We start from the raw sequence: 16,228 nt of genomic DNA, 5'->3' as shown, positions 1-16,228 counted from the left end.
ATTGGAAATATCTTAACAATTTCAATATCCTTAGTATTTCTGAAATAGATATACGTTATACATTTAAATTATTAATTTGGTCATCGGATCAAACATCGTGATATTGTCGCTCATTCTGCAATAAAATGTCTTGTTGATACATCAAATGTATTATTTGTTTCCTGTGCTGTAGAGTTTATTTGTATTAAAACTTTGTAAAATATGAAAACTGAAATATTGTTTTGTTATTTCTGACTGTGAAACAGGGAAGCAAGTTAAGTGTGTTTTTAACATAAAATACCACAATGACACAAGGACCTGCACCACTGCCAAAAACTGAAGCTTTAAATAGAAATTGGTTTTTCGGAGTATGACTATAATTTGATAAATCATTTCTGAAAAGAAAACCATACCTTGCGGGACTTTTTACAAAAAAATAATCAAAAAAATAATATGATATACAAAAATAATCAACAGTAGTGTTCTGAGGGAAAAAATCAGCAGGGCTATAGACTGGGACTTGAACCCTGGACCTGAGATTGTTATACTTTCGCTCTAACTGAATGAGTAACCTGGTCAACAGATCTAGAAGTGTCCTGGCCCAACTGTGTACAGTTATATCCAAAATAAGATTAAGGGGAGGTAACTGTACAAAAAACAACACGTTCACCCCTACATATTTAAAATGGACTTGCCCAGTCTTGATTTGGTTCATGCAAATGGGGTGAACAGGTTAAAGCAAATATCTTTGAATGCATCTACTTATGTTTAAGAACAAAAGAGAAGAATAATTAAGTATGAATATGGAATTGTATTTTACATAAATAATTGCAATGATATATACAAAACATTTTGCAGGTCAAGCATTATAAAACCTGTCAACATTGTATTTAACAAAATCATTATCACGGAATACTTTCCTGTAGGTAAAAGTTTAAAAATCACTTGTTATTTCGTGACAGCATGATATATGACATTTTTTAAAGAAGGTTTTGTTGGTATATCACAGACACTTGTAGAAAGAATTGAATGCTTCTGACACAGTTTTTTTGGTTTTTCCATGTCCAACCATGTCTGATAACTTGATGTAGAAAAACTCAGTCTTTGTAGTAATACTAATATCCTAGGTCCATAAAAGGAATCTGAACATGGGATTTAATCTTCTTCATCCGAGTTGTCCTCATTCTGAAACAAAAAGCATGATATTAATATAACGGTAGAAACTTATTAATGATTTAAAAGTATTCCTTAACCAGCTTGGCCATTCGTTCAATAATAACTGACACAAAATGTCTTAAATGTCAAGTTTTACAAAATGTCCTATCTCAGAATTTGGTAAAAGTACCCTTTTCTGTTTCCATTTTTCAGAATTTCCATTTTCAGCATCCCATTTGTAAATCATTTAGAACATCAATGCGCTCATCCCGATTCGAATTATCAAACTGAATTGATGTGCATGTAAGTTTCATAGGGAAAGAACTGCAATTTATAGTCATAGATATAGGCGACTTCCACATCATCTTCGGTATCCAGGGGTTACGTTCCCTTTCGCTCTCTGTACCCCTGGAATATGTCATAGCAAAATTGAAGGCTCAGTATGCAGCACCCGTTGAAATGAGACGAGAAGACTAGTTTGATCCTTCAAAAGAATCTCTCGGTTACCTAACGTAACAGTAAAAATTGAGGTTTATTGTACAGCTATCTTCGTGCCTTCAATTTTGCTATGACATATTCCAGGGGTGCAGAGAGCAAAAGTGAGCAAAAACCTGGATATCGAGGATGCTTCCACATAAAAGGTAATCCAAATATATCTTAACCTTTAAAGAGGTTTTACCTAACCTTCATAATTCATATGATATATTTTTTTCAATTGATTGCAAATATTTCCTGTCTGCTTTCAGAAAAAAGAAACTTTCAATAGAAAAAAAAATCGCTATTTTTTATTTATATAAATTAAAAATGTACTATTCTTTATTAAATATTCAAATTACTCAATGATAATTAAACATTTTTCACAATAATATGATCAGAAAGTCATGATTGATGCTTAGATAATGAAATAGTGTACAACACTGTAAATATTTTAGAATAAATTTGTTACATGCATATTGAGATTAACTGTTTGATATTTATAATATGTTGAAATTCAGAATAATAATTCTAACATATATTTGGAATAAATATGTAAGGTGTGAATGAATATTCATCACATACCTGTTGAATCTTGTTATAGCAATACACAACATGAAATACAACATTCTGTTTTGCACATGTGCAATATGGAATGTTGTATTTACCTACTAGCCGGAACTACTTTTTATGGGAATCCCCTTGTCATGGCAAATTGAAAAGTTCCTGGTATTTGCAAAAAAAACAAACTTTATGTATCTTTGTTTTGATCTCTACCAAATACGGAAGGTATGTGATAAAAGCAAGACCACACACTTGTGTATGTAATTTGGAATGAATAGGTAAGGTGTGTTCTGAAAAACATTGAATCCCAAAATCTGATAACAATAGGATTACAAAGGGTACATTACGGTGTGATCTAGTTCATTTCTCCTAGCTGTACTTATGGTCTTACGGACAACTACAAATAGATATTTAATACTAGCATATACAACATATGAGAAAAGCAAAGTAATTCCCATTTTGAAACAAAAAATGACAATAAATATAACAAATGGTATGAGAAATGCAGGGTAATCTTTTTTGAAACAAAAAAGGACAATAAATATAACAAATTTACGGGTAACACTCTGTAAATAAAACAATAGTCATGACAGTCCAGGATCAATCCTGAGCTAGAAATACCACATCACCAACTCAACATAGCAAAGTCCTGAAAAAAAGGGAATGAAGGACCAAGTACAAATGTACGACCTCATTCAAATTAAACCGAAGAAAAATGGGTGCAAAGATTTGTACTTAACATTGGATTATAGAGTCATATCAATATGGTGTTTGGTGTGAAAAGATTCAAACTTAATTAATGAAATTACATATTGAAATAAGTTAAATCTTGCAAAGACTAAACAATTTTTATTTTTGATGGTTATGTGCTTTTCAGGGGTCATCAAGTGAAACAAATAAGATTTACAATGAATGAATATGAGAAAAATTGTTGTCAAGATAAAGATATAGATCGATATTTGACGAAATTCTTCTTTTAAAAAAATATTCTTTAATAGAGTTTAGACTGTCATAATAGAAGAAAACAATCATTGGACCAGTGCATCGTCTTACCAACCTGGCCCTACTAGTAGTGTGCTTAAAGGTTTTGTCTGAAACAAACGGTATAAGTAAATACTGTATCGAGATCCGACATTTCCTAGTCAATATTGACCAATATCTCAACAGTTTAAGGGTGTACCCTGGTAATTTGATTTGTTTTAGGTATTTTGCTAAATCTGTTTAATAAAAACTAATGGCCCTCTGTAATCTGGAATTCAACAGCTGTAAAACCTCTTACTACGATTAAGCCATTATAGTATACATGTACACATTTTTATGTAAATTGATCTATGTCACTTGAAACCTATATCTATTCTAAATAGCACTGTAGTTGTTAATTCAGACGGGTTTTCAATGCCTTACCTGAACAAACACTAAATTAGTTCTATATCACAGAGGGATTATCTCCCTTCAGTCAGGAGCTAACCACTGACGAAATGACTTGGTTAAATGTTTCATGCTATTGCAACAAAAGTAAAATGTTTTCAAATTAAAGACTCAAAATGCATTTTAAATAATCAATTATGTCTGAGATACATTAAGTTTTGTATTAACTTCTTTTCTTTATATTCTTCAGATGGTGATTAAGAATTCCTGTACATGCAACTTTAGTTAAATAAATTCATTTTTTTTTAAAACCCATATATGATGTACTACTTGTTCAAGGGAGTTTCTCATCAGTGACACTCGTAGATCTATTTAGCTGTTTAACATTTTGGTTTGGATATTTGAAATATATCATCAATATTAATTTTAGTTCAGAAATGATTAAATCAACAGGTCCTGGTACTGATAGGTATCAACCTAAAAAACAGTTGTTACACATGAACAAACTTAAAATAGAACATGTGATTCTTTCTATTTACAATTAATATTCGTTACAAATCAATGTAAGCATTTATGGACAGACCAGGGGAAATCCATCATTTACCCAATTAATAAAGCTATGGAAATGTAACTGGATTCCAACGATCCGAGGAGTGATACAATGTACATCATAGAGGGTTTACCTCTTGTTACAAGTTAGTGGCGCTAGGACACTGTAAGTGGTCAACAGAACATTTCTGTATTAAAATGACGATATCATCATTTTCAATTAACTCATTCACCCCTGAAGACACATTTGAAATCTTCCAATACAAAGGTTTGAGTAGTCCATTATAACATTTCAGGGGTGAATGAGTTAACATAATTTTTATTGTTTTAAATGTTCATGCACAAAATGAAAAAAATATATATATAATTGTCAATTTATTAACTGCATGTGAAAGTTGGTTTTTGTTAGTGTTGGTTTTTCATGTTAATATATCAAAGGTCAAATGGGGATCCACACATCACACAGGATGAAACAGGTACACACAACAAATTCAAAGGCTTTGTCAGAATGATCACCCATCACCAGACAGGGGAGGTCAAAGGATTTAATACTCTTGTTAAAATGCTGCTCAATAGTTTCTATAAGTTTTGAATTGAGCCTATGGAGTATCTAGCAAAATGATCACACCTATGAGGATATTAAACATAGTAAAATGTCATAATGGTCCAAAATAAAATATATGGAAAATTAAAAACAAAAAGCTTATTTTCCTGATAAACAAAACTTTCAAATACACTTGCTGTTGGGACCAATGTTTTACTTTGGGACGTTCTTAGTTTTTCGAGTTTTAAGAGTTTGGGATTTTATAATTGAGATTACCAAGATTAAGAATAGTTTTGGCCAAAGTAATACTCCAAGCTAGACAGGGTCTTCAAGTTAAAAGAGTTTGAGATAATGAAGTTGAATTGCATCTGTTAAAATCTTAAAAACTCAGATATTCAAGTTTTCTGTCAAATGCTTGAAAAACAAAAGCATCCCTACTGTCATCATTATGCCATGGGTAAGATGACTATAATGGGTATATTTACTCTTGCTCAGAAACTGAAATAAAGACCATTTGCCTTATTGATTACCTTAAATTACATGTAATTCATAGAATTGTGACATTCTGTATTTTTAAAAAGTTCATTGTCTGACATAAAAAATAACAGGGATGAATGCAAATGGTTTATAAAGCAATTTTAAACGGGGAAGCATAGAAAGTCAAACAATTTGATTGGTTAATATAGAAGATGACACCATTAGCAGTAAGACTAGGACTACAGCTTCTGTAGCTCGGTTCTATATTGTTATGGTTACACAAAGTTTATTTTTCATCTCCATAGCAACATACTCAGTTCTCATCAATCCTCATTTTGCTGATCCTCTCCACTTGCCTGTCAATCAAAGGTCACAGTTTATGGTGAAAGGTCAAAGGTCAAAGGGTAAAAAATATTTATTCTGTGCAATCAATCATTCAAACAGTATCCATTAAAAACTTGTAATAAATTAAGTGAGAAATTAAAAGAGACAAATTCTTTTAAAACTTTTTTGACACTGGTTTAAATTTATCAACTCTCCCATGAGATATAAAAAAAATCTGTTAATCATAATTTAAGTGAATAATGATCTTCAGATCTGTGTTAAAAAAAATGTTTACAAGAACTTATTGTTGAACTTAAATCTTAGTGCTTATACAATATTTTGAGATTTCTCTGCAAGGCCACACAAAAAAAGATGTGATCATACGTTCCATTCAAAAAATTGTAAGTAAAATATCAATATCAATAATTTAAATATGAAAGCATTTAAACTTTTAGAATTTGTCTCTTTGAGGAAGAACAACATTTTCCACATATTATTTAACGCAGAATTAAGGGGTGTGACCACACTTTATATTATGATACATACACTTGTATCCAACATTTAACATCATTAGGTGAACAATACTGGGACAAAACACAGGATATTGTGAATGCTGTGTGACTTCCACCATTTATAAACAACAGTTATATTTCCACTGCCTAGGTTATTAAAAAAAAATCAAAAAATCATTATTTACATGTACTATTAAAATGTTAAACCATTGATTCAACCTTAATATATAATATCCCGTGTTTGTTACACAAAAAGAGCTGACAAGCTGAAAATTAATCTGAACATTTTTCCATCCAGGGGATACACAATCCCAAAGATTAAATGTAGGCCACAGGGCAATTGAGCATTTTAAGGTTTAGTTCTTGAACAGTTTCACAGTCATTCTCTAAATTGAGATTCTTTTGTAGGACTTTGAGGACACAATTACTGAAGTGGCATATTTGATCTTACCTACAGTAATGTAGAATAGGTTTTGAATATAATTTATTTGAATAATTTGAATTGTATCCAGCAAATTATTTTTTATAGCTTCAATGGTGTTTTGTGAAATAACTTCATCATGTAACTTGTGTATATTCTATTCAGATGTCACTGAATTCACAAATTCACATTAAATATTGTAATATTCATGTTCACAACTTTTCACAAAATCTGTATTTTTATAGGCTTCTATTTAACACATGTACATTAAAAATTAAAAATAAATTTGCTCAATCTTTTCACAGAAGCTGTACATTCTATAATCTTTGGTTGGATTAATTTAATCTGAAATTGTTTGGGTCAATCTTTAAAATGAAATTCCATAAATGACAAAAATTGCAAAATGATGTTGAAGATTCCTTATTTTTACACCACATCCAATATTCTATCCTCAAAGTTAACAGTGCACCTTAATATTTAGGATGATTTTGAAAGTATCCACTGATAAAACAAAATTGAAGTCACTTGAATGTGTGTACAATGTATGGTGCAGGTTTCTTATTGTACCCGGGCAGTCGTACCACGCTGATTACCCACCTCACGTTCTGCGTCTTCCTTGAGGCGTTGTTCATAAATTTCCTCTGCCTCATTCCTCTCCTCCTCAGAGTATTCGTCCTTGTCCAGTCGTTCAAGCTTTCTGAGCCCGATCAGAACCTCTAGGCGGTACTCATCCTCCTCGTGGGCTGGATTCTCTATTACGGTTTAGAAATACATTTTTATTTAATTGTCTGGAAAGGACTGTTCCTTCATTTAACGTAACAGTAAATCTATTAGGTTTGTATATAGAATATTATAAGCAAAAGTTGTTAAACATAACACTCTGGTGAGACGGATATCTGCATGTAATATAAATACATGTACCACTTAAAAAAAGACCAATTCCATTATCACTTTGATAAAGACTAAAGCCCTTGGCGTTTATCTTAATGTATCACATATACCACTTTGATAAAGACTAAAGCCCTTGGCGTTTATCTAAATACATGGTATTTGTGATATATTTAGATAAATGCCAAGGGCTTAAGTCTTTATCAAAGTGGTATATGTGATACATTTAGATAAACGCCAAGGGCTTTATAGTCTTTATCAAAGTGGTATTTTTGATACATTTAGCCACACTGATAAAGACTAAAGCCATGAGCATTTATCTAAATGTATCACATATACCACTTTGATAAACACTAAAGCCCTTGGCATTTATCTACATGTATTATAAATACCACTTTAATAAGACTATAAAGCCCCATGGCTCATCTACATTTATAATTAATAAAACTTTGATAAAACTAAATCCCTGGACAATTATCTGAATGTATTATAAATACAGTACCACTTTGATAGAAATTAAAGCCCTAAGAGCTCATCTACATGTATTATTCATAAAACTTTGATAAAACTTAAGTCCTGGGCATATGTCTCCATTGTTGTCAATAATGGTCTTTAGCTTACCAAACAGCACCAAGGCCCTGAGCATTGGAAGACATGCCATCTTTGGCACCTGTTCCTTCACAGATGTGACGTTGTTTCCTCTGGAATAAAAGCATGTATACCATGTATTATTAATTAATTGATTATGCTTTCAATCAAGTTATTTCTGAAAAAATAAAGTAGGCAGATTTTTAAGTTAGATGGTTGTACATTTGTCAGTTTTGTTTTTAATTATAAAGGTAAAATTCAGTCTTTGCTGTCCAGGGAGTTAGTCCTCCTCTATCAGGTGTGTGTTAGTCCGAAAATAAAACACCTCTGCAGACTAACACCCTCAGCAGTTTCCAAGGGTGAAGACTAACACCCTCATCAGTTTCCAAGGGTGCAGACTAACACCCTCAGCAGTTTCCAAGGGTGCAGACTAACACCCTCAGCAGTGTCCAAGGGTGAAGACTAACACCCTCAGTAGTTTCCAAGGGTGAAGACTAACACCCTCAGCAGTTTCCAAGGGTGCAGACTAACACCCTCAATAGTTTCAAAGGGTGCAGACTAACATCCTCAGCAGTTTTTATAACTTCCTCTCAGAAATGACTAAGCCAATCAGGTAAAAAAAAAAAAGGGGGGAGGAGATGAAAAATTGACCTGATCCCTCTCAAAAAATGTCTCAATAATTGATAGGTTTCTGGTTATTGCAATTATCTTTCTGAAATGTCTGAGCAATTTCAAATTAGTATCTGTATGCCAGGTAATTTTGCCAATTCAAACTTTGCCTACCACTTGTTCACATTCATATTGCCAAACCTTTATTTCATAAATTCTGATATCTAATGATGGAGAGCAAAAAAATGAACATCAAACTTTGACAAAAATGTCCTGGCAGTAATAAAACAGTTAAAGAAATTGGACAACAGGATAAAGCTGGATACCCTCCTCCATGCCGCGCCTCTGGAAATAGACTCGGTCTCATCCCCCAAGCACATAATTTAACTGTATATTAATCCCAGGGGATCAGTTCTCTACAGAAAAATATTTATAATCAACTAAGGGGATATACAAATTAATTTACTAATGAGATTATATGCTTTAGCATCAATGTTTATACTCAGACAGAACAATGGATACAGATACAAGCTTTTTGAAGACAAGGATTTGCAAAAAGGATATATATATACATTATGTATGGGTAATAGTTTTTTTCTATAGTAATTGGTTATAGGCAGGTTTTTCTATATTAAAAAAATAAAATTAGGTAGAATAATTTGACGTTGAGAATACGTTACAGCAAGCTGGTTTAGGGTTTCTTAGGTTTACGAATATGGTACATACAGGGTTCTACTTTTTGGTAAAAGTTTATTTGTAGTTTAAAACATGTAAGGTCTGTGGCAGGCTTACCTGAGGTTGATAGTGAGTTTGTAGTTAACATGTAAGGTCTGTGGTGGGTTTACCTGAGGTTGATAGTGAGTTTGTAGTTAACATTTAAGGTCATAGGCGGGTTTACCTGAGGTTGATAGTGAGTTTGTAGTTAAAATGTAAGGTCTGTGGTGGGTTTACCTAAGGTTGATAGTGAGTTTGTAGTTAACATGTAAGGTCATAGGCGGGTTTACCTGAGGTTGATAGTGAGTTTGTAGTTAACATGTCAGGTCTGTGGCAGGCTTACCTGAGGTTGATAGTGAGTTTGTAGTTAACATGTCAGGTCTGTGGCAGGCTTACCTGAGGTTGATAGTGAGTTTGTAGTTAACATTTAAGGTCATAGGCTGGTTTACCTGAGGTTGATAGTGAGTTTGTAGTTAACATGTAAGGTCAGTGGCGAGTTTACCTGAGGTTGATATTGAGTTTGTAGTTAACATGTAAGGTCAGTGGCAGGGTTACCTGAGGTTGGTAGTGAGCTTGTAGTTAACATGTAAGGTCAGTGGCCGGTTTACCTGAGGTTGATAGTGAGGTTGTAGTTAACATGGAAGGTCAGTGGCAGGTTTACCTGAGGTTGATAGGGAGCTTGTACTTAACATGTAAGGTCAGTGGCAGGTTTACCTCAGGTTGATAGTGAGTTTGTAGTTAACATGTAAGGTCAGTGGCGAGTTTACCTGAGGTTGATATTGAGTTTGTAGTTAACATGTAAGGTCAGTGGCAGGTTTTCCTGAGGGTGATAGTGAGCTTGTACTTAACATGTAAGGTCAGTGGCAGGTTTTCCTGAGGGTGATAGTGAGCTTGTACTTAACATGTAAGGTCAGTGGCAGGTTTACCTGAGGTTGATGTACTGGAGGAGTTGGAGTTTGTCTGTGAAGCCTTCCAGATTTTCCAGCTGATTGTCCCTAAGGTGGAGTGTTGTGAGGTTATGGAGGGAGTCCATATCATCAATCTTGTCAATAGTGTTGGCAGCCTAAAAAAAAGGATGGACTTTATTGTAAAATACACCACAGTCGCTCCATCTAATGTAACTCAAGCTAAAGCAGGAAGTGACTCAATTTAAACAGGACCAAGGAGGATCTGGCTTCTATAAAACACAGTTGCAAATTCAGAGATGGTCAAGGAGTTCCTGATGTCTATAGCATGCAGTGGTGAATTAAGACAGTTCAAACCCAGCTAGAGGTTCTGGCCTAGTAGTATTAGTATGTGTTAACAACTTAAATTAGGACCCTTACACTGTCTGACTAGGATATATATAACAAAGATAAAGCATTTTGTTGAGATTATTTGTGAAATATTTTTTCACTTTGCTTATAAATACATGTATCAAAAAATACCAATATATTATTTTACATTGTAGTTTGACTAATATTATCCCAGATATTTGGATTGATTTAACACTGTAAAGGGAGATAACTCACAAATTTTGTTTTTTACTTTTTTGTATGTTTTTGATTTCCTTTACTGTTGATATTCTACGATACTTTTTCTGTGGAAAAGACCTTGGTAACAGTTCAATTGTATCTGGCTAACCACTATAGATTATCTTTAGGTAGTCTGGGGGAAAGCAACCAATAGAATATATTACTCCTGTGTTTTGCAGGCTGAGACATCTCTCAAGCCGGCCCTAACAAATATCATACCTGATATTTGTTTTTATCCTTTTATAACATACCATAAACAAGTTCTTCAGGTTTGGCAGGTGTACCCCACCTGTGGTTTTTAGCTTGTTGCCCCTTAACTCCAGTGTATGGAGGCGAGCCAATTTTGCTTCATCGAGTCCTGCTATTTCTGTGATTTCATTATCTGAAAGAGGAAAGGATATTTATAATTTTCTTTTCATTTCCCTTATAAATAAATTCAGATGCTTATAGTAATTGAATGGACTATTCTGTTGAAATAGACATACTGTGGTATCATGTTTATTAATGTTTTACAACGCAAATTTTCATATATTTTTTTCAAGTGTTTGTCTGCAGTGTAATTAATTTTGAAACCCTGGGCACACATTTTCGGCTTGAATAATATAGAAAAGACAACAAAACAGAATGAATCAATGATTTGACACCTGACATAATATATCTATACATTAGATACAAACTAACAGATACAGATTTATTTGTTGGCTGTAAGCATTTCTATTTCACATTCATATGGGAGGAATTAATATTAGAAATTAACTTCAGTTGACCGATGATAATAATTTGATAGTTTATTATAAACAGACTAAGTTTACATGCAGCTATCCAATACATACAAGAAGATTTCTTTATGCCTAACTCAAAAGGAGAAAAACAATTAATATAAACGTTATTTTACATTAATTATAAAACAAGTTATCCCAATTTGTGTGAGTCACTCTTGTTTAAGCCTGGATGGAAGGGTGCATTAGGTTTTTGGGGGAGAAACCGGAGTAACGTCATCCTTGTTAGTGTTACTCCAGGGGTTACGCTCACTTTCACTCTCTGCACCCCTGGAATATGTTATAGCAAAATTGAAGGCACCTGGCTAGCTATTTGATTGGTCTCAGGTAAAAACACCTGACCAATCGCTAAGGCTGATACGTGTCCTTTGAATGTTACAGAGGAGCGACCACTGACTCCAAAGCCAGTCAACTTTACCCTTACTGTTGTAATGATATATTCTAAGGGTGCAATAAGTAAAAGAGAGTGGAACCCCTGGAATATCATGGATGGAATTCCAAATGGAAATATTCAATTGTAAATACTAAGACTTGAATCCTGAAAAAGAATAGTTATAGCTAAGAGGTGTTGTAAAGAAGTCAATGAAAATCATACTTACTGTTGAGACTTAAATTTTCAAGCATCGGATGACTAACTCCTTCTAACGAGTTGATTTTGTTGAAATTAAAACTTGCAACTTGTAAAAATGGCATTTCCTCTAGTTTGACGCTAGACAACATATTGTAGTCCGCTTTCAATGTCAACAAGTGTGTCAGCGCACTCAGAGCTGAAAGGTCTTTTAAATTGTTTTTGCTCACATCCACATAACGAAGGTGAATAAATGACTTCAATATGCTAACATTTGTTAATTCTCTGAAAATAAAATGTACAAAAAAGTATGAACAACAACAGGAGGAAATTTTATTTCAAAATAATAATCTATAAAAAAGTTATAAGTTGATGAAAGTATGAAGATCATCACTGATGAGCAGTTTTTGGTCAAGTTATCTCCCTTTAGTTCTCAAAATATATACCTATGGTCAAACCTGTATTAAAAGATCATATATGGAAATCCAAGAATTCTCTTCGTGCAGGTGGTCTCTTAATACAGGTTAAATTCACAATGAATGCACTACAATGAGGAACGAAACAAGTGGTCTCTTAACACAGGTGGTCTCTTAATGGAGGTGGTCAGAGAGCAGTTTTTTTACTGTACACTTATTTATTTTAAAACCAGTCAGATGGACAGAAAAAAAGGTTAATAAATGCTTGCCAGCCACCTTCAGATTATCCTTACTTTTAGTATTTCTATAAGGGTAACAAGGGATGTAAATCAACTCTTACAGAAACATGATCTTACTTTTCGTGTACATCCAGACGAACATAGGCATGTGCTAAACCATCTCCCGTTTTACACAACAGTGAAAGACTTTCTGCCACAGCTTCCTCTGTCAGTGGATTTTCTGGGACTTTCTGTAAAAAGAAAATAAAAAATGATAAAGGTATTTGGGAACCAACCCAATTATCAGGCCAAAACAAATGGGTTTTTTTGTGCCTAGTAACCCTTAACACCTTTGCCAATTTTCATGGAAGCACTATTAAAGTCAAGATCATTAATAAAAAAGAAACTGAAAGTTAAAATTAACTTACTTACTAGCCTATTTTTTTCAGAAATTGAGAAATGACTTTCATGCACAGAATATTACAATATGTCTTATGTGATGTGATGTGAGTATTCCGACAAGTGCAGATAAGGACATAATGTTACTTTTAATTGAATTTCCATTATCAAAAACTGTCAAGCAATATAGCTGTCAATAACTTTAAAGTTGCTGTTAATTAACTCACTAACAAAACACTAGGACAAATGGTTGCTGACCAATTATCATCAAATACCATTTTTTTTGCCATGGTATGTGTATCACGTGAGTACACATGAAAATTTACATTTTTCATTCATAAACTACAGAAGCTATGATTGTCTCTGTAACAATATTTGGCACCTCTAGCCTGTACAAAAACGCCCATTGGTTGACCCTTAACCCAATTTGCCCATCTCTTTTAACCATTAATTTTGTTTTAATGAGATTTAATAAAGCGCGGCTTCTACTTAATGTACAAAGATATTGGTGTGCAAGATAACCTTACCTCACAAGATTCTTTTACTTATTCATTAACATTCTTAAACCTATTACTTATGCTTAAGGTGACAGTACCCAAATCGGATCACTAAACCATCATTTTATTAATTCATTGAAAATTCTGAGGATGAACTAAGGAAGAATATAGATGGGTGTTCTTACAAAAAAGAATTAGCACCCGGGGCTCATGTGAAATGTGTTTAGAATCAGACGTCACCTATCAGTTGTTCCGGTTTTTGTGAATGTCATGCAGGACCCAAATCGGATCAAGGCTTGAATTTTGCAGTATCTTAAACTTCAAATGTTTTTTTTTTGTCAGCATTTTATGAAGACCTTTGGAATTTGTATGAAAACGAGTATTTCTATAGGGTGAATTTATTTCTATAGGATGAATTTATTTCTATAGGGTGAATTTATTGTTATAGGGTGAATTTATACCTAAAGGCCAAAACAGAATGCATATAGTGGTCGCAGGCGCCATTTTCTAAAAACGTTAACAAAACACTAGCTGACTTTTGAGTTTCATCTTCATCTTTTTACCTTCCTCCGTCAATATTGACGATTACGGAAGTTAATTTGAACTTAAAAAGTAATCATCTGTAGACCAAAGATGTTGCATGCATGGCTATCTATTTTAAGGTTGCATCATTGTTAGATTTAAAAGTGTTTTTTTTTTTTTTAAAAGTGATTCGATTTGGGTCCTTTCTCCTTATCCACTTTTCTGGAGACCCAAAATGCCAGTTTCCTGAAGTGACTGAAAAATGCCAAGTTTGTAAACAAAATTTCTACCACCAGGCCTTTAGACGTCTTCTATGGTTTTAATTTTAATGGTAAGAACCTGGAAGGAAATGGAATGCTCACAACAGTTTCTCTTCTAGCAATTTACAAGTGTGTTTACTAATTAACTTGAAAATGACATTATGTTGAGATTACATTAATTATGCATTTAACTTCAGTATACAGTGAGTGAAGTTGAAGTACAGTAGTAGCCCTCATGGAAATAGGTGTATCAAATAAATATTGGAAGTATTGTATATAAGAAATGTTAATTTTTAACAAATAGGGATATGTAAAAGCTATTTCAAATGATAAAGTTCAAACCTCTTCTTCTTCTTTCTGTTCTTCTTCCTCCCCAAGTTCCTTTTCTTCTTCGTCACCGAGGTCTTCATCTTGTTCATTTTCCGCCTCTTCTTGCTCCCCTGCCTCTGTTTCTTCTCCTCCAGCTTCTTCCTGTGTTTCCTCCTCTTCCATACCTAAACCTTCCTCCTGGTCAGACATAATTGTACAACTGTCACTTTTCAAAATCAATAAAGAAACAACAAAACACGTCCTAAAGCAGAGGAGACTTTTGTAAACACACCGAAAAGTTGATTACAAAAAATGGCGGACAGTTGTCAAGGAGACCGCTTGCGATATTACCAATCGAGCTGGTTATTCAAATATTTTGTTGCTACTAAGGTCGATTTTCATGTGTTACTGAAGTTTAAATACAAGTTTTAAATAAAATATTGACATAAAAGCGCATTATCTGGTTTGAAACAACAGTTTATTGTTGAAGGCGTGTTCTCGTAAAAGTTCGCACAAAACGAGAATACGTGTGGTTTCGGTATTCATCCCATATGATCGAAGAGGCTTGAAGGTAATGTTTAACCCACTTTTATTTTACTTTTAAGTTTGTTTTTATCAATTTATAAAAACAAACAACTTCTCACAGTTAAGGTTACAATGTTATACAATATGTTGCTATCGTTTCTTGGTGTAGTTAACTCTTTATCTAACATATTACGGTTAAAAACTTCGAAAAGTTTTACGGGCAGATTCCGTACTTTTCACCCCAAAAGTTTATTATCGCAAATTCACGCCTCAAAGGTCAGCTAACGTTAAATATACATATGAAGGGAATTTGATTCGATGCCAAGTTATTTCATTTTATTGATATTGCATTGTGTGTGACATTTATGTATTCATGTTTTGGGAGGAAACAGACGAAAACGTAACATTTTGTAGGTAAATATATTGACACAAGACTGATAGGCTGGTTGGCCTGGTTTTCGATTTGATAAAATTTGCCGAACAACAGTGATATCTGGAGAGATAAAAAATACGAAGTTTCATGGCACGTTTAAATCATTCAAATGTTGATAAAGTAAATAAAATATACTATACCAGGTTATTATACATTAGTATTGCTCTAGCGATACAAATGCTTTGTTATCATGCATGTGCAAGTTGTGATTTCTGGATTTTTTTTGTGCAAACAGAAATTGTACATGGATTAAGCAAATTTTGAAGTGTTTTTATATAATATACTTAAAGTAAATACACCCTAGATAAGCAGGTTTGTTGATTCATAAAACTGTTAATGTTCATAACAATCTGATGTTGGATTTTTTAGTTCAGCTGGCCTAAAGTTAGCAGACGACATATGCTAAAATTTTCTTACGGCTAAGCTTATGGACTCAATATTTTTCCTTGTTAAGAGAAGTTGACTGTTCCTATTTATAGTTTATTGATAATGTTTAGATTTTATAATCCTTTCTGTAACCTTTCTATAATAGAATCTCTTAAAAATATGGTCAAACATTTTTATTTTATTTTGTCATAGCTGATTGATAGTGGGGTCGTTTTCAGGCTGTTGTATATTTGAG

At 33.2% G+C, this 16,228-nt stretch overlaps 2 protein-coding genes across 3 annotated transcripts in view; one reads left to right on the top strand and one right to left on the bottom strand.

The window, feature by feature from the left end:
- Positions 1-770: 770 nt before the first annotated feature.
- LOC110451639 (leucine-rich repeat-containing protein 23-like) lies at positions 771-14,997 on the bottom strand. 2 transcript variants are annotated; one of them, XM_021499758.1, is made up of 9 exons: positions 14,682-14,997; positions 12,800-12,912; positions 12,059-12,312; positions 10,932-11,062; positions 10,093-10,229; positions 7,877-7,956; positions 6,965-7,119; positions 5,424-5,466; positions 771-1,164 (listed from the first exon to the last, which is right to left on the bottom strand). In XM_021499758.1, the coding sequence occupies exons 1-8, from the start codon at positions 14,856-14,858 to the stop codon at positions 5,434-5,436; spliced, it is 1,080 nt and encodes a 359-aa protein (XP_021355433.1). In that variant the 5' UTR covers positions 14,859-14,997; the 3' UTR covers positions 771-1,164; positions 5,424-5,433. The 2 variants fall into 2 exon arrangements, with proteins under 2 accessions (XP_021355433.1, XP_021355434.1); XM_021499759.1 differs by lacking the exon at positions 5,424-5,466.
- Positions 14,998-15,175: 178 nt separating this feature from the next.
- Positions 15,176-16,228, top strand: part of LOC110451638 (zinc finger protein castor homolog 1-like) — a 46,712-nt gene continuing 45,659 nt past the window's right edge. The window contains exon 1 of the mRNA XM_021499756.1: positions 15,176-15,219. The gene's annotated coding sequence lies outside the window, so the exon portion shown is untranslated. The remainder of the gene's footprint in view (positions 15,220-16,228) is intronic.

This window comes from Mizuhopecten yessoensis, unplaced genomic scaffold (assembly GCF_002113885.1).
Source record: "Mizuhopecten yessoensis strain PY_sf001 unplaced genomic scaffold, ASM211388v2 scaffold6135_2, whole genome shotgun sequence".
Taxonomy (NCBI): domain Eukaryota; kingdom Metazoa; phylum Mollusca; class Bivalvia; order Pectinida; family Pectinidae; genus Mizuhopecten; species Mizuhopecten yessoensis.
The sequence above is the reverse complement of the archived record's forward strand: the minus strand, read 5'-3'. Positions and strand labels throughout refer to the sequence as shown.